The following is a 17,998-nucleotide window of genomic DNA, read 5'->3' on the forward strand; positions in this document are numbered from 1 at the left end:
TGGGGGTCTGGGAGGGCTTCCTGGAGGAGGAAGGATGTGCAGGGCGGGGTAGGGACCCCATCCCTTGTTGCTGACACAGAGCCTGCAGGAGTCCAGGGCTCCTCCCTGCCGGACGTGGGCTGTGCCCTGCCCCCTCCACCCCAGCCTCCCCACGGTGCCTGGGTCCGCGTGGGCCCCAAGGAGGCGAGCACAGGCCCCACCCCATTTCTCTCTCCCAGGCTGAAGAGGAGCCAGGACCTCATGAACGAGCCGCCCCCCATCCCCGAGCCCGGGGCCGCGGTGGAGCCTGGGGCCGATGGCGAGGTGGAGCCCTCCGCCCTGCCCATGTGTGGCTCTCTCTGCCCCTCGGCCGGGAGCAGCTAGGCCAGAGGCGGCGCCATGGGGGCAGCTGACTCGGACACTATGGAGGCTCGGACCAGCCGTGGGAGGCGCAGCCCCAGATGCCTGCAAGGAGCCCAGGCCACGTCTCGCACCCACAGTGCAGGGCGACACTGGCTCTGGGGGGGGCGTGGGTGCCTGCGCAGTGCCACCTGGGCCCCAGCCCCTCGCGGTGTGCAGGGAGCCACCTTGCCCCAGCTGCCCTCCGCCCGCGGCCTGGCGGGCCGGGAGCCCTGGGCCCTGAGACTCAGCGGGACGCTGCCCCGCCACCCGCACGTTCACTGGCCGGGGCCGGGGCCGAGGGAGGGAAGGGAAGGACGTTTTCTACTGAAGCCGAGTGCCGGGCGTCTGTAGTTCCCGCCGCAGACATTACAGCGTGAGAACCATCAGGTCGGCGCCGCGTGTTCTGTGTCAGGACTGGGCAGCCCCGCCACGCTCCAGGCCGTGGGCGCCCGGCCCCGCAGGTGACAGCTGCCAAGGCGAGGGGAGAAGTCAGGGCTCCGCACGCACAGCGGCCTCGGAACAGATGCCTTTAATGCCCCCCTGGCCCCAAACAGAGCTGCCCCAGGCTTCCTCCCCCCAGGGGCCAGCGGGTTCCCTGCAGACTGGGGCTGGGAGGGCGTGGTCCCGGGAAACGCTAAGTTCCTGGTGGATCCCTGACGTCACGCAGCGCCCAGGGCAGGCAGGAGGGCTGGGCCGTTCCTCCCGCGGGGGCAGCGCCTCGGCTGGGACAGGCGGGAGCAGCAGGGCTCCCGCGGGCAGTGATGAATGCAGGGAGGCCTCCGGGCTGAGGCCCCCTCCTCACCTGCCTCCCTGCAGGTCGAAAAGCACCTGGTGGGCCGGGGCCCGGGGCCGCCTCGCCTTGGCAGTGAAATCCGGCCCCCAGACCCCAGGACCAGACCAGGGTCCCCCAGGGCAGCGCCTGTGGGGGCAGGGTGGGCGGTGGAGCACCCTTCAAGGTAATTCTCAGAGGGAAGAGCTAGCTGGCGGGCGGCACCCACCCAGGGCCCCTCTGAGTCCTGAGGTCTACGAGAGGGAGGTGATGTTGGAGCGGCCACCAGGGGGCGCCATGATCTTCTGTGCTGTGCGCCTGGCAATGTGGTCGTCGGCCTGGGACCCTGGAGAGAGAGCAGGGTGGGTGTGGGAAGGGGTGGGCGGCAGGGGCTGCTTCTGTGCGCCCAGGAGGGCAGCACCTCCGCCACGCCACACGCCACACGCCACGCCACGCCACGCCACACGCCACGCGCGGGTTCGCTCCCCGAGGCTGTGCTGCACAGCCCAGCACCCGTGAGGCCCTAAGATCTGTGGGGACTGCAGGGTGACCCAGCAGGAAGCCTCCCCTGGAGGGAGGGCCAGGTCCTTCCTGTGGGCCGCGTTCCGGGCCCACGTGCCGGGGGCCGGCAGAGACCACCCTCACCTCCGAGGCAGGACAGCGGGCGAGGTCAGCTGGGGTTTGCTGGGGGCCCAGTCCTGCCAGCGTCCCCGAGTTCGTCTGTGTGCAGCCCAGGTCCCACCCCCGGATGCTCCACGGAGCCCAGGGCCCCTCCCCTGCTCGACTCACCAGAGAGGCTGAATCCCGACTGGTGCAGGTTGCGCACGGGCGGCACAGAGATCTTGCCAGGGCAGGATGCCCGGGCCTGGGCGCCGCCCCCCGGCTTGGCGGGCACCGTCGCCTCGTGCACTGGCCCATCATAGAGGCCTCGGGGCACGCCGTGGATCTCGGCCAGCTGCAGCCAAGGGGGCTGGTGTGAGGGCTGGGCCGGCCCGCCCCCTCGAGCCCCCCACCCCGTGTGCACACACCGGCCATACGTGTGCGTGAAGCCTTCCTCCAGGCTCCCCGCGCCCCGTCTGCACAGGGGCTCCTTTGGGAGATGGGACCCAGCGCCCATGGCCAGCTCGCCCCACCTGACCCTGGCAGGGCCCGACACGCAGTCCTGGGCCCTCACGGCCCCAGAAACGGCCGCAAGGGCTGCGGCACTTCCCAGGAACCCCTGCAGCCTCCACAGCGGACAACCGTGGACCCCCGCCGGGTGTGCAGGTGCCACCAGCCGGCCCCTCCCCCGGGACTCCCGGTCACGGTCACTGGCGGGGGGGAATGAGTCAGGAACACCAGGCCCCAAGGACTCTGCTGGCTCCGCCACCTCCGACTCTGCTCATGTGGACCCGGGCTGCGCCTCACTGAGCTGCAGGCTCCCATCTTGAGTGCCACATCCTCGCCCCCACCCCACCCTCCACATCCCTGGGGAGGAGGGGTGGTGCTCCAGGGTGAGAGCCCCGCTCAGCTCCAAACACCCACCCTCCCTGCTCAGCACATGCATGTGCAGTGTGGGCGTGTGCACGCGTGCTCATGTGTGTGTGCACTGAGCCGTGAGTGCATGTGCTCACTTGTTTCTGTGCCTGTGCTGTGGTGCACGTGTGGTAACTGTGTGGGAGAGTCCACATTTGTGCTCCTGTGTGCATGTCCCATGTGCAGTAACCATGCAGGTGAGTGAGCTTACATGTGTTTGGAGTGTGTTCTTGTGTGCATGTGGCCCTGTGTTGTATGTACCAACGAGTGTGCATACATACTGTGCCTGCATGTGGCTGTGGGCGCGGGAGCACCTGTCGGGTATGGCTGGTGACCCCAGGAGCCAGGGAAGGCTGTGGACAGTGCCCACAACCCCCAAGCTCACTGTGAAGACACCCGCGTCCAAGCTGTGCTCAGCGTGTCTCTTGGGAGAAACCCCTGGGGTCTACACTGGGGCTCAGGGGCTTCCTCCCAGAGGTGCCCACAGTGAGCTATTTCCATCCCGATTTCCCGGAACAGCCCTGGTTACTCGGTGACCAAAACAACAAAAAGACCCCCGGGCAGCACTCACCACGCAGGGGGCGCGATCCCGCACGCACGCATGCGCGCATGCGCACACCCCCGGGCCTCACCCTGTTGCGGGCTTTTATCCGCTTGTAGACGAAGTCGGGGAAGCTCTTCCGGGGGATGAAGCGGCCGGTGCCGGGGCTGACGGTCACGCTCCCGCCCTCCAGCACCACGCGGCCCTGGCTCACGACCACCACGGGGGCGCCTCGGCACTCCAGCCCCTCAAACACGTTGTACTCCACATTCTGGGGGGACAGGCATGCGCCCGGCACCCTCAACCCCTGCTTCCAGACAACCTGGGCCGGCCAGCGGGATGGGGTCTCGGACGTGCCTGGTGCCCGCGCGACTGCAGGGTCTTTGAAGGGCAAAGGGACCACCAGGGAGCGGGCACTAAGCTTGCTCTTCCCCGGCCGCGGCAGACACACAGCACAGCTCTGCCTCAGTCTCCCCGCCTGTGCGAGGGGGGTACCCGCCCCCCAGGGTCAGCAGCAGAGGAGGTGGGCGGGCCCGGGACCCTCCCGGGAAAGCTGCCTGGGGCTCCCCGTACCAGACGGTGGCTCTTGGCAGAGATGACCTGGGTGGCCTTGGGGTTCCAGACAACCAGGTCGGCGTCGGAGCCCACGGCCACGCGCCCTTTCCGGGGGTAGAGGTTGAAGATTTTGGCAGCGTTTGTACTGGTCACGGCCACGAACTCGTTCTCATCCATTTTCCCTGTGGCCTGCAAGGCAGGGGCCAGAGCTGAGGCGTGGTCCCCGGCACCCGGGGCAGTCCCTGGGGCCCAGGCAGCCCGGCCCCGGGGGAAGGGGCGCTGCTGTCTCAGACCCACCCCAGGATGAAGGAGCCTGATTTCCGGGCGCAGCTGGGGGTCAAGGGTGTGGCTTCCTCCACGTCATGTCCCCTGAGGACCCGAGGAGGCTGGAGGTGGCGAGGGGACAGGCGGCTGGGGTCGGGTCTCACTCACAGGGGCCCTGCACGGCAGGGCTGTGGGGGTGGGGGCCCAGCCCGGGGACAGCCACCAGCTGCTCCCTTTCCAAGGGACTGAGACCCCCGCCGGGCGGCACTCACCACGCAGGTCTCCCAGACAACGGCCAGGCGCTCCTCCACGCCGTTGGTGCCCTCGGGGATCAGGGTGAAGTTGTCTTTGCCCACAGCCTTCTGGGCGGTGGTGAAGGTGCAGTGGGCGCTGCCCGTCACCTGGAGGTCCCCACTGTGGACGGGGCAGGGTCAGGAGAGCCGAGGGCCCAGCCCCCCGAAAGGCCAGGGCCGGAGTGACCTCCGGATGAGGGGTCCTCGGAGCAGGGATGGGCGTGAGGGGCCTCCCAGGGCTCCAGCTCCGCCCCGTGCCTGCGTGCAGGGGTGCAGCCAAGGCCCGGCAGGTGCTCACCTGGACAGCAAGGAGGCCAGGTGGCCTGCGGTGGTGGGGTCCGGGCTGATGGGGGGTGAGGTGACGAAGGCCGCAGCCTTTGCCCAGTTCTTGCTCCAGTAGTGAGAGCCATCGGTGCCCAGGCTGGCCGTGATGGGCTCCCCGAACACAACCACTCCTGCAGTGGGCGGGGCCGGGCACACGGGCCTGGCACTGCCGCCCCGACACCCCCACCGGTGCCTCCTTTTCCTGGCCTCAGTAGCCGGCCCCCATCTGGGCAGACACTTCAGTCCTGAGTGGACATGGGTGGCCCCGGGGGTCCCTTGGGGGGGCCTGCAGCAGCTGACAGAGGGTCTTCTCCATGCCCAAGCCCCCCAGTGGCTGCGGTACACAACCCTGCAGGTCCCCGATGGTCCTCACCGTGGGCCCCGCCAGAGGGCAGCACGGCAGGGGAGGGGCCCCAGCAGGGCCCCACGGATGCCCCCCCAGGCCACCAGGCAGGTCCCGTCTGACCCTCGGTGCACCCCTCCCGCCAAGGCTGAGTGAGGGCGATGCCCCTGGATGCACAGGCTCAGCACAGCTCTGCCCGGGTACCCGGGCTTGGGGTGACAGGGGCTCTGGGGCCCCTAGGGGGCAGCAGCTGCTCCAAGGCTATAGGGACCTGGGTCCAGCCCCTCCCTGCCGGTACTCAGGCACCTGCGTCTCCACTGGGCCGCACTCCCGGGCACAGCCTGCGCAGCAGCGCCCCCACACAGAGGCCAGGCAGGGCCAAGGCCGCCTTCCCCCTCAGCACTGCGGCCGGCAAGGGCCGGGCACTGACCTCTGCGCTTGGCCTGGGCGATCACGTCGGCCGCACCCTTGCTCATGACCTTGGTGACGTACAGGGGGCAGTTGGCCTGCTTGGCGATGGTGATGGCCCGGAACACAGCCTCGGTCTCCACCTGGGGACGGAGGAGGAGTCAGGCCCTGGAGAGCGTGGCGGGGGCCCAGGGCCTGTGGGGACCCTCCTGCTGGGGTGAGGCCTCAGCCTGGGGCTGTACCCAGGGCCCGAGGCAAAGGCGGCAGAGCGCCCAGGGGCCCGGGGGCCTGCGCCCGGCAGGGGAAAGGCTGCCAGTTCACCAAGCTTCGCCCGGGGAGGGGGCGGCTGGGGGACGCTGGGCAGGAGGGTGCTCACCTCCTCTGGGTGGCTGAGCACGTGGCCCTCGGGGCCGGTGATGCCGAGATCCAGTAGCCGCTTCTGCTCCTGCACAAACCAGAGCCGCCCAGAACTGTCCACCACGGGACCAGGGACAAGGCCCACGGCTCCCCAGGTCACCCCAGGGACAGCTGGCTCAGGGCTCCTGACTGATGGGCGACTCAGCCACCAGCCCCACCAGTGAAGGTGCGTCCCCACGGGGTAAACAGGGCCAGAGCCCAGGGTGACCACGGCTCCACCAGCCGGGCTCCTGCTCCCACACTGTATGCGGCGCTGGGGTGAGCAGCGCCAGGGAGACCCCCACAGCCAGGCTCGGGCACCGGGGCCTCCAGCCGAGCTGCACCCCCTGCCCGGGTGCTGTGCTCAGCTTGACCTTGATGTCCTTGTGAGCACTGCAGGGTGGGCGCAGCACCCTGCTGGCCCGCAGCTGACCGGCAGACAAGGACCCCACGGAGCTCGGGCATGGGGGCCTGGCCTGCCCGGGACTTGTCTTTGGGTCTGGGGTGTGGGGAGGTGACCCCCACCCCCACTGCAGTCCTAGGGGCCGCCCTGCCCGGAGTCTGAGGGCATGGGTGGTGCTGGCCCCTTCCGGGTGCCATCTGATGTGCTGGGCGGGTGCAGTCGGGTGAGACGCCCCAGGGGGGCTGTGACCCTCGGGGCTGAGGCTGGCTTCCAGTCAATCCCAGCCCTTCGGGGACATTTTAAGGCTGGGGGTATTCTTGATACCGGGGCGGGGTGATCCCAGGAAAAGCTGTATCACGACGTCGCAGGCCCCCAAGCTCCCTAACTCGCCCTAACCCTGTTTGACCTCTGACCCAGGGCAAGCTACCTAAGGAGCACACTTAGCGTTCCCTCCCCCTCAGCCTCCGTGGGACCAGGCGCTCGCTCTGGGCGTCACCGAGGTCACCCTCTGCCCCCAGCCCTCGGCACCTCCTCCACGATGTCCCCGTTCTCGGCGTGCACTTGGGCCAAGGCGCCCAGGTCCCTGACGATGCTGAAGATCTCGTACATCTGGGGGGCGGGGGGCAATCAGTGTCCACCCAGCGGCGCCCCAGGACTTCCTCCCACCCCTCTCCCTGCACCTGCCCTCACCTGGCCGTCCGTGCACTGGCACCTGTCCTTGTACGCCATGAAGACCAGAAAGGAGTTCACGCCTGCAGGGGGGCGTCAGACAGGTCGGACACCCAGGGAGGCCCCTGCTCCTCACGTCCGGAGGGCCCCAGGCCGGGAGGCCTCGCACGGTGCCGGCTGGCCTGGCGGGTCCTGAGGCCTAACCGCCCGCCACACACAGCAACAGCAGGAGCCGAGCGGCCTGCTCCTCCTGGGTCCAGGGCGAGGGTCGCCGAGAGCCCCCCACTGACAGAGCCCCTGCACCTGGGCCTGCATCCTCCATCCCACCTGCTCTCTGCAGAAGCAGGGTTGGGGCCCGGCACGCGGGGGCCTCCCTTTGCCACAGGGTAGGGCCTGCAGGGCACAGAGGCGCCCACGGAGCGGACACGAGCTCTCTCAAGTCTTTCAAGAGCTCGGGCGAGCGAGACCCCCCGAGGGCGGCGCCGGCGTGAGGGCTGTGTCGGGGACCACAGCAAGTGGCCGTCACGAACCCCCGGCAGGGCCGCGGCCCCTCCGCGGGTGCCAGAGCCCTGCGGCCTCCCTGGCCCGGCCGGCGCAGCACTGGCCTGACCTCGCCACAGCCCCATGCCAGGCCGCGGCTGCAGATGACCCCGGAGCCCAGCGGCGAGAACCCAACGCTGCCCAGGCTGCCCGGGCAGTGGCAGAGAACCAGAGCTCTCGGCTCCTAAGGGGTCCGGGACCCCGGGAGGCAGGGCTGCCTTTCCTGGGAGAGCGATGGGGCGGGTGTCTCGTAGATGGGGCGGGGGCCTGTCCAGATCTCTCAGCAGCAGAGGAAACCATCTTCGAGTGACTCCTACACGACTCTGCTCCCCCCTCGGCCACCTGCCCTTGGGTCAGGAGCGCCCAGCAGGAGCGGGTCTGCGAGGCCCCTCCCCCTCCGCCCCAGGGTCGCGGCGGCCGCTCACCCTTGTCCCTGACCAGGGCCTCCAGCTCCTCCTTGATGCTCTCGTGCCAGCGAGGGACGTCCACGTGCAGGGAGTAGTCGCAGCAGGCCGAGCTGTCCGCCCGCTCCCGCCACTGCTCGTAGGCCGCCAGCAGGCTCACCCCCACATCGGGGAACACGTGGTCCACTGTGGGGGCAGCCGTTCAGCCAGGGCCCCCCACTGCCTGCCAGGGCCCCCCACTCCCAGGGCCCCCCACTGCCTCCCAGGGCCCCCTACTGCCTCCCAGGGCACAGGAACGCGTGTTGGAGGGAGAGAGGCCAGCGGGAGCCTTCTCCTTCCACTGTACACGCCAGCTCCCCCAAAGCCCGAGTTCAAGCCACCCCACTCCCAAGGGACCCGCCGCCCCAGGAGAGTGGCAGCAGGGGCCACGCCCGCTGCAGCCTGGTGAGGAGCTGGGTGCTGTCCGTGGTGCTGGCGCCCCAGAACAGCCCAGGTCGCCGCGCGCAGAGGACCCTCCCTCCCCACCCCGCCACACCCACACCCTGTCCAGTGGGCACCTGCTCCGCCTCACAGGGACCCCTGGGCTCCGGCCGGAGGCAGGTGACAGGCAGTGCGGGAGCCTGGACAGCGGGGACCGGAGACGGCCGCCCGCTCCACGGAGCGACAAGGAGCTCCCCGCCCAGCACGGGCTCTTCTTCAGGCCCCAGCTGAGCCGGGCTGACCAGGCAGTGACCAGGCGGTGCCTGCCACCCCAGAGCCGCCCCACTCACGGATCATGGTGGTGCCTCCCGCGAGGGCCGCCTTGGTGCCCTGACAGAAGTCGTCGGCCGGGGCCATGCCCAGGGCGGGCGCCTGCAGCCTCGTGTGGACGTCGACGCCACCCGGCAGCACCAGGAGGCCGCGGGCGTCCACGGTCCTCACGCCCTCTGGGACGGTGAGGTTCTCTCCAATCTGCCTGAGGGCGGCAAGGAGCGAGGTCACCGGGACGGACAGCTCGGGCTGTGCGGGGGAGGGGCTGCCGGGGGGGGGGCAGCCAGTCGGCAAGGCCCCACCGCCCCCCTCAGGGCCCCGGGGGCGGTGAGAGCAGAGTCTCCCACGGCCCAGGACACGGAACACGGAGCTGTGCTGACGTCTGTCACCCTCAGCTCCCCGGGGGCTCCCACGCGCTGCTGGTTGAGTGACAGCAGCAGAGGGGCGGCGACTTTGTGCCACCGCTGGGAGTGACAGCCGCTGCTCTGTCTTCCAAGGCCTCAGGACGGCTCACTGGACGCAGCTGCTCCCCTGAGGACCCGGCCCCCCAGCAGCCCCGCCCACCACTTCCGGGGAGCAGCGTTCTGGAAGGGCTGCCCACACGCACCCAGATTTCGCCCAGAAGCCACGGGCTGCAGAGCGCGAGCCCGGCGCTCCGGGCGGGGACTCACTTTATCAAGCCGTCCTCGGCGTACACGTCGGCGTAGAAGGACTGGTCATCGTTCACGACCCTGCCGCCTCGGATCAGCAGGCCGTCACTCTGGCAGAGGCAAAGCGCCGGCCATTTTCCAAACCGAGTTTCTCAAGAACGCCGCCTGCGCCCCCTGCCTCTGGGAGGTGCCCGGGACCCGGGCCCAGCACAGGAGACCACAACTCCCACTACAGCCCACACGGGCAGATGTCGGCCAGAGGTGACCCGAGCGGCCCCCAGGCCAGGCAGCCTGGGCTCAGGGACGACCCGGGGCGCCGGCAGTGGTGGAAGTGCAGCCGCATGGCAGACCACAACCACATCTCCAAACTGACCATCCATCCGGCCCGTCGCGCCTGAGCCCTGTGGGCCTGTGGCAGCGCCGGAGGCTGGGGGACAGAGCAGCGCCCCAGCAGGCACGGTCCCCACCCCAGGAGGCAGATCACGCTGTGACGGCTGCTGTGACAGGGAGGGGCCAGGCCACCTCAGAGGGGACGGGCAGCAGCCCATGCAAAGGCCCAGAGGCAGGAAGACCTGGAGAGGCGGCTGGGGGCTGGAAGCCTGGGGGGGGGGGCGGGGGCAGGGGGGCGCTCTGGGCCCAGGTTGTCTAGACAGGGGTTTGGAGGGGTCTGATTGATGGGCATCAGCTGGCTTTGATTACGGTTTGACTGACATTTGACAGAGATCGCCTGGGCTGCTGGGTGGGGTGGGAGTGGGGTAGCTCATCCAGGTGAGATGAATGGTTGGGGGCCACAGGTGTAGGGCGATGAGGGGCTGGGCAGACAGTGGCCACTGCCGTGGGGTGAGCAGAGGCTGGGGGGCCAGGCCAGTGCCTCCTGGGTGCGTGGCATCAGGCAGGGGCAACGCCAGGGCTTGACAGACGCAAGACCAAGTCCAACAACCCCACCAGTGCGGGAGGCAGGAAGTGGGTGTCCCCAGGGCCCCTCTGCAGGCCCCGAGACCAGCGGAGAGAAACACAGAGGGCAGAGCAGCAGGGCCGCCCCACCCTCCTGGGACCTGGCCGGGCTAGCCCAGGCCTCCGGGCTCTTCCCACACAGCCAGCCTCATGACACCTGTCACTGGGGCTGACGCGCAGCTGTGGGGCCTGCACCTTGCGAATCTGCGACGGCACCCGCCTGCACTCTGCAGAAAGGGGCAGAGCACCCACAGCCCCGGCCCCCCCACAGCCCCTGCCCCCAAAGGCCCCACCCCCCCACAGGCCCCGCGGCCGCCCCCAGAGCCAAGAGTATTTCCAGGCCAGTGAAAAGCGTCCGAATTTCACACTCTGGGACTCACAGATAAACAGCCTCGGCCAAGCAGCCCAGGCCCGTGTGCCCAGCAGGGCCGAGCAGCGCGGTGAGGGAAACCTGCTGACCCCAGGACCACCTCGCCCCACGGCGCCCCACCTGCCCACTGCCACTCCCAGCTCGGCACCGGCCGGCACCGGCCCACGCTCGGCCTGGCTTCTGCAGCCAGGGTGGAGGCCAAGGCCACCAGACCCAGCCCCTCCCCTGGAGCAGCTCCTTCCCAAACCCAGCCCGGGAGGGGCTGGGGGCCCCAGGTGGAGCCCCGCTCACCTCTGGGGGTGGGGGTGGGGAGGATTCCAGCACCCAAGTTCTGGGGACTTTCTGGGGTTCAGAGCTAGAGGGCCATGCACTGTGCTGTGTGGGCTCAACCCGCCGCTGTTCTCCCAGGTCCACCTGGAGCCCGGCGCTGGCCCAGCCAGCTGGGCAGGAGGCCCTTGCGTGGGCAGGGGAGGGCTCAGGAAGCAGCCCCCAGGCTCCACTGCCGGGGCCAGGTCAAGCTCCCTCCACCTCCCCCTCCTTTCTGCTCCTGGCCGCCTCTGTGGAGAGAGGGGCTTGTTTCCATGCAGGCCCAGGTCAGCCTGACCACTCGGTGCCTCCGACCGGGCCTTCCTTCCCTGGAGCTGCCAGGTGGGCGACCAGCAGGTGCTCGCCTCTCCTCTCTCAGGGTCTCGGAACCCCAGCTTCGCGGTGGGGTCGGGGTCCCGTGGGTCTGGGCCCAGCGGCCATGGCTAAATGGCTTTGTCTTGGACAAAGAGCTCCAGCGGAGGCCGCGGCTGCGCGTCCAGGGGGCGGGCGGCCCCCCAGGCTGCTCCAGGAACCGCACCTCCGGGCGCCGGGCACAGGCTGGGCTGCCCAATCAGGGCCGCGTCCGGTCACGCCGCGGGCAGGGACCCGAAACCCGTCCGCCGCGAGGAAGGCGCCCTGCACCACGGAGCCGGCGCTCGCGGTCCAGGCCCCCGAGCGCAGAGGCCCCCACAGCCGGCCGGCACGGGGCCGCGCTTCCCGCTCCGCGACCCAGCCGGCGCTCGCGGGGACGCGGGGATTCCCGGCACAAGGCACACTGAGGCGCCAGCACCCTACGAGACCTAAAGGCAGCGGCCAGAAGGGTCCACCCGGGGCCCCGGCCCCGCTCTGGGGTGGGGGCAGGGAGGCCACACCAAGCGGGGCTGGGACCGGGCCCGCGCTCACCGTGGTCCGGGGGACGCTCTTCCTGCCCTGGAAGGACATCCTGCTCCGGGACCCGCTCCGAGCGGCGTCGGCGGCGGACTCAGGCGGGCGACGCGCGGAGCCGAGCGCGCGCGTGGGTCGCGGGGCGTGCGAGTGCGAGCGCGCGAGGCGCAAGGCTCCGGGGCCCCGCCCGCCCCGCCGGGCCCCGCCCCGCCCCCGGCGAGGCCCCGCCCCGGCCCTGTCCACGCCCCCAGACTCCGCAGCCCAGCGCCCCCGGCGGCCCCAGGCTGCGGTCGCTGCTCGCGAAGGGTGGCGGGTGCTGGGGGAGGGGGCTGCGCCGGTCTCGCGCTCGGCGCCCCGCCGAGCCCGGGGAAAGGGGTGGGCGGGCACAGTCCGGCCAGCCCCGCCTGCCTGGTCTCGGGCCTAAACAGGCCGCGCCCTCCCGGCGGTGCGGACGCCTCTCCGCGAAGCTAAGGCAGGAGACAGAGACCGCGCGGGGGCGGTGATGGAGCGTGGGGCTGGGGGTTGGGTGGGTGGCAAAGCCCAGGCCAGTGGGCAGGGAGGCCTGACCGGAGTCCTGAGCCAGCGGCCTGGGTCTTGCGACCACAATCCGCTCAGGCCATACGACGTTCCAGGCCGGGCGCGCCCAGCGGCAGCGTCTTGTTCCCCGCCGAGCCTGGGCCGAGACGGGGGTCTCGCGGGCTCCCAGCCTCCTGCAGGAGGGTCGGAGGAGGGAGGGCTGCGGACGGGGGGCCTCGCTCTGTCCCTGTTCCCAGCCGGGTCGCGGAGGGAACTGTCCACGCGGCGGGTGCTGAACATGGCCGTCTCCCTCGCGCACGCATGGGCTCCACAAGCGCAGGGCGCACTGGAGACACCGCAGGGACGGGACCCACACACGCCGGCCGCTCCCGGAGAGTCGAGCCAAGGCAGGGGCTTGTGCGCCCACGGGCGACGCTGCCATGGTGGCGCAGCCGCGTCTCCGAGCCCAGGCTCCTACTGGCCGGCACAGGCCACGCACCCACCCGCCCCGCCCCGCCCGGATCTGTGTGGGCAGCCCGGCGCCCCCGCGCCCCCACACCGAGGCCCTGCTGACGCGGCTGCTCCTCCCCGCCTGACTCGCTGGCATTCCTTCCAGGGTCACGGCTGAGGAACAGCCACGGGGGCCGCCCGGCCCGCTGCCCTCCGCGTGGCTGAGCCCCTCCCCCGCGGGCAGAAGCTCCAGGCTCCCTGCTGGCGTCCGCGGGTTCAGGCCAGGCTAGAACCCTGGGGTGAAGGTTGATCTCGGATTGAAAACGATTTTTATTAAAACTGTACAGTAATTTACAAACGTGTAAAAATTCTCTGGTATATATCATAGGAATCAGAATACAAAAATAGGTGTAAAATCTGTGGTTGGTCACCATACAAACCTATCCCAGGCCGGGGCGCCGGAGTCTGGAGCGTGGGTGTTCAAGGGGCTGCCCCAGGAACGCAGACGCTGCCGGCACCTCACTGAGCAACGAGCCCTGGCCGTGTTCGCATAAATTTACAATAAAGCTTTTTAAAAAACATACAGGTACCAAATATAGAAGTGATACACATATTCACAAGGAGGTTTTCCTGAGCCTAACCTGAAGTCCCTGGCTGGGTGGCAACACACAGCCCTCCCTGGCTTCCACGCCCACACCCCCTCTCCGCGCACCCCTCCCCGCCGGCGCTGGTGCTCGGGAGCCGTGTAAGGCACTCGGGGATCCTGAGGCGCAGGTTCCGGGCACAGAGGCGTCCCGCACTCCGGACAGTGGAGACGGGCGCACAGCACGCCGTGTTGGCTGGAGTCTTCGTGGATTCTCGGTTCAGACAAACGGAAACACTTACGCTGCTGCTGTCGCGCCCAGGTTACGTCCCGGCTGCACGCAGACGCTTCCGGCAACAGCTCCGGTCATTCCTCTTGCTTCGGGGGGTGACGGCCTCCCCTGTGTGAAGAGCAGCAGAAGCAAGGGGCCCAGACACACAGAAGAAATCCAGTCCAGCGCACCAGCTCGGGAAACAGAAAGGCATGGTCTGGGATTGAGGAAATGCACCTTGTTTTAACCTTGAACCCCTCAGGTGCTCTGGGCCGGCAGGAACCAGGCACTGTGCTCGCCCTGGCCTCTCCCTAAGCGCGGTTCTGAAAGGCTGGATCTGCACCAGCAGAGGAGGTGCCTGGGACACACGGATGACGGCGACGGCATCGGATGGGGAAGCTGGGTGCCAGCTCTGTGTGCTTCCAGGAGTAGGCGGGTGTGACGTGGACACTCACGGGGCCACGGGGTCCTCCCTGCTAACACTGTATGAACAGCAGCCCCACAGGCACTGGGCCCTGGTCACATGTCCCTTCCTGCAGCTCGCCTTTTCAAAGATCATTGTTCAGAACCGTGTCTGAGAGGCTGCAATGGGGAGCAGGTACTTCGTCAGGTGCCCCAGACACGGACACGACATGCAAGCCCCCCACAGGCCAAACCACCACGGCGCTGTGGATCCGGGCGTGTTCCTAACGCCTGTCTCCAGATCCCTGGTGGCTGCTATTCCCACGCAAGGTACAGGCTGGGGCCACCCCGAGATCGCCGGGTGACCAGGCAGCTGCGTGAGCCACGTCCCTGGCTGCCTGCATAACACAGCCCAGGGCAGCTCACGTGCCAAGAGGATGCTGTCATTAAAACGAGACGAATGCGCACAGGAGAGCAGAGACCCGGATCCCAGACGTGAGAGAGACCCTGGCATTGGGCCTAGCAGCCGGGGCCTTAGGGAAGCGCATCTTGGCAGAAATCCTGCACCCCCCAGGCAGACCGACAGACAAGCCTGCCTGTCCGGGCCCGTGGTGTCCGCCGGGGGACTGTGCCTGGTCCCTGCCCCAGCGCTTCCAGCTTGGCCACCTTCCCTCCCTCAGCTGCTGGCTTGTCTTTCAAACAAGGATCCGGCCTGCACCCCTCACCACCCACTGTGCCCACTTCTCGGTGCCTCAAGAGCTGAGGTTCATGCGCTGTCTCTGGCTGAGCAAGCACACACATGAACACATGTGTTCACAGCACCATGAGTGACTTTACACCACCAAGGGCGTGACGTCAGCGGAAGGGCCATCTCCAACCACTGGGCCAGACTGTCACCACACTGGGACCTTCCCAGGTCATGGCTTGGACCACTCGGCAGCAGTGAAATCCCTGGAAGCTGTCATTGTCCATGCACTGTGCTCTCTCTGGAAAAGAAGGAGACGACACCCGTTAGCCTATGGGAGACACTTGGGGGATGCGTGCTCTGCGGGGCGACACCGTGGGCGGGGAATGAGCAGCACACAGGCCAGGGCTCTGGCCAGCGCCCACTCACAGGACAGCTGCCTTCCTGGGCCCAGCCCCAGCCACCGAGCCATGCCTCGAGCTGCACAGGTCTTCCGGGGACAGCACCCTCCCCCTGGGGATGGCACTCAGCCCCAGGGGAGGTGTTCATCCCCCGGGGACAGCACCCTCCCCCTGGGGATGGCACTCAGCCCAGAGGTGGTGTTTATCCCCCAGGGACAGCACCCTCACCCCCCCAGGATGGTGCTCACCCTCAGAGACAGCACTTGCCCCCTGGGGACAGCACCCTCCCCCTGGGGATGGCACTCAGCCCAGAGGTGGTGTTCATCCCTCGGGGACAGCACCCTCACCCCCCCAGGATGGTGCTCACCCTGAGACAGCACTCGCCCCCTGGGGACAGCACCCTCCCCCTGGGGATGGCACTCAGCCCCAGGGGTGGTGTTCATCCCCCGGGGACAGCACCCTCCCCCTGGGGATGGCACTCAGCCCAGAGGTGGTGTTCATCCCTCGGGGACAGCACCCTCACCCCCCCAGGATGGTGCTCACCCTGAGACAGCACTCTCCCCCTGGGAACAGCACCCTCACCCCCTGGGACAGTGCTCAGCCCTGCGAGCGGTGCGCACCAGGCCGTGTGCTGCCTGCAGCAGTTCCCAGGGCCCTTTGTGACCCGGTTCTCACTCCTCACTGCTTCCACAGTGGCCTCGGCTCGGGTTCCTTCCTTTATTCTTTTTGTTTCTGAACAAGTTCTAAAGGACCTGCTAGGTTCCCTCTTAACAAAGGGGGCGGGCCTTGCATCAGCCCGAGGCTGCAGCAGCCTCCTGGGGCCACGCATGGCAGGACCCCCCCTTATTATTCTGAGGGAGGCGGGGGAGTTTTTAGTCTTTTTTTTTAAACCTAACTTCTAAGTAGGGCATTCTTACTCTCAGAATAACAAATCAACATTGTCACAGGTAAGCTTGTTTTTATCAAGTTACCATCTCAGCCATTCAAGTTCTTTATCTGTCTTCACTTCATGTGACAGAGACAGAGCCCTCCTCCATGGCTCACTCCCTGAATGCCCCCGACAGCAGGGCTGGGCCAGGCCAAGCCCAGGAGCTCCTGCAGATCCCACGTGTGGGCTCCCAGGCCCTTGGGCCACTGCCTGCTGCCTCCCAGAGCGCACATCCGCAGGAAGCTGGAATCAGCAGTCGGAACTTGAACCCAGGCCCTGCAGTACGTGAAGCCAGGGTCCCTAGCAGCACCCTAACTGACACTGGCCCCACAGGCTGGCTTCTTCCACGCGAGCGCCACGTACTGCAGAGAGCTCGGCAGCACTTAGAACGCCACAGCTCCTGGTGCCTGGAATCCGATGCGTCTCTAATAGGCTGCTGTCACACCACCCGATGACAGAACATTAACATGAGGGGGCCCCCGCCCATCCCTCTCATGTTGCACATGGAAAAGCTGAAGCCCCAAGAGAAAAAGGGCTTTCCAAGGGGACAGGCTGACCAGACCCCGGAGGTCCTGACCACCTGCCCCGAGCCCTCCCTCCCACCACTGCCTCTCTAAGCTCTGTGGTCATGGCCAGGCATGAACTACACCCAGCAAACGCAGAGCAGGAATCTCATCCAGGACAACTTGCAGAATTCTAAGTCACTGCCCAAACTAACCAGACAAGACAAGGGCACCTGGTGACCTGGGGCCGCCTTTTCCTGCCCTCGGCCACGACGGCAACACACACAGACATGCAGGCACTGCACGTGCACACCCACACAGAACATGCATGCACGTGTACACCCCTGCAACACATACACAGCCACATGTGCAAACCACACTGCACACTCACTTCACATGCACTGTGCACACACCCACATTGCATGTGTGTGCCCACCACACCCTGCACACACATATACACACTACACATGCACACACACATATGCATGCATTGCACATACCTACACACGTGTGCCCACGCAACACACACTGTACATGCACTTATATACACGGCGCATGCACACTGCTCACACACTGTACATACACATGTATACTGTGCACACATGAATACATGCACTGCACACGTGTGCCCACTGAAACATACACATGGCACACACATATACACTGCAGACTGCACATGCACACTGCATGTACATGCACCACACCCACCGCCACACACATACTGCACACACCTGTACACACCTGTACACATGTGCACACTGTAACACACACACTGCACATGCATGTCCCACAGTTGCTGTGCACTGTGTGGTAGGAAATGCAGGCTGTGTAAAGTGCCGGTGGCACAGTGAGGCTGGAAGTAAGGACGTGTCCTGGCACACGTGTGATGTCTCGGCCAGTGCGAGCACCAGCCACAGCCTTTGTTCCAGACAGGGAGAGTCTGGCTGAGTGCCGACTGTGTGCCAGTGAGCTGGGGTTCAGTCGGAGTCCTCTGCTGAGTCTCAGCCTGGTGTTCTCCACAACACCAAGATGAACGGAGCAGGCACAGAGGACAACGGGGGTCCCTGACCAGCTGACGGGACAGAGACGCTGCACCCTGCCTGGAAGCTGCCGACACAGCACTCCCAAAGACCCCGGGGGCTGGACACACAGACCAGGAACCACATCCCTGCCTTCCATGTCCTGCTAGAAATTTCCACGGGGAAATGTAAAGCTGAGACAAGCCCCTTCCTGGGCACCCAAGGGCCCCACCCGGATCAGAACCAACCGCAGACAGGAGTCCAATCAGCAAGCTGCAGGCCTACCACGTTTCCAGAGGGTGCACAAGGCAAGCAAACCCAGGCTCCCCGTGGGGCGCGGCTGCTGGCAGGGGGAGACCCTGTGCCCAGTCCCCCCAAAAGTAACCCACACAAATCTAGATTGCCAGCTCACAGAGCCCAAAACAGGCTTTTCCCCATAAGCTCTGTTTATCCAGGTAACTTGAGCCAAACATTCCCAAACCCAGTGGAAACCATCGTGGCCACAAAACCTGTTTGGAGC

General features: G+C 67.3%; 2 protein-coding genes across 3 annotated transcripts in view; one reads left to right on the plus strand and one right to left on the minus strand.

Annotated features, from left to right (window-relative positions):
* STK32C (serine/threonine kinase 32C) overlaps positions 1-767 on the plus strand; it is a 54,619-nt gene extending 53,852 nt beyond the window's left edge. Inside the window, exon 12 of the mRNA XM_051830110.3 lies at positions 219-767. Coding sequence (XP_051686070.1) covers positions 219-363 — 145 coding nt within the window. The 3' untranslated portion in view covers positions 364-767. The remainder of the gene's footprint in view (positions 1-218) is intronic.
* A 124-nt stretch (positions 768-891) lies between these two features.
* DPYSL4 (dihydropyrimidinase like 4) lies at positions 892-11,923 on the minus strand. Of its 2 annotated transcripts, XM_051830103.3 has the most exons (15): positions 11,739-11,920; positions 9,227-9,315; positions 8,576-8,760; positions 7,827-7,991; positions 6,883-6,944; positions 6,721-6,801; positions 5,770-5,838; positions 5,416-5,536; positions 4,617-4,773; positions 4,298-4,439; positions 3,780-3,950; positions 3,298-3,477; positions 1,940-2,105; positions 1,380-1,496; positions 892-1,191 (listed from the first exon to the last, which is right to left on the minus strand). In XM_051830103.3, the coding sequence occupies exons 1-14, from the start codon at positions 11,775-11,777 to the stop codon at positions 1,405-1,407; spliced, it is 1,719 nt and encodes a 572-aa protein (XP_051686063.1). In that variant the 5' UTR covers positions 11,778-11,920; the 3' UTR covers positions 892-1,191; positions 1,380-1,404. The 2 variants fall into 2 exon arrangements, with proteins under 2 accessions (XP_051686063.1, XP_089169929.1); XM_089313803.1 differs by lacking the exons at positions 892-1,191; positions 1,380-1,496; positions 1,940-2,105 and adding an exon at positions 2,539-2,979 and having other exon boundaries at positions 11,739-11,923.
* Positions 11,924-17,998: the final 6,075 nt, after the last annotated feature.

The sequence above is a fragment of the Oryctolagus cuniculus genome, chromosome 15, assembly GCF_051225735.1.
Source record: "Oryctolagus cuniculus isolate XC-2025 breed Fujian yellow rabbit chromosome 15, ASM5122573v1, whole genome shotgun sequence".
NCBI classification, from domain to species: domain Eukaryota; kingdom Metazoa; phylum Chordata; class Mammalia; order Lagomorpha; family Leporidae; genus Oryctolagus; species Oryctolagus cuniculus.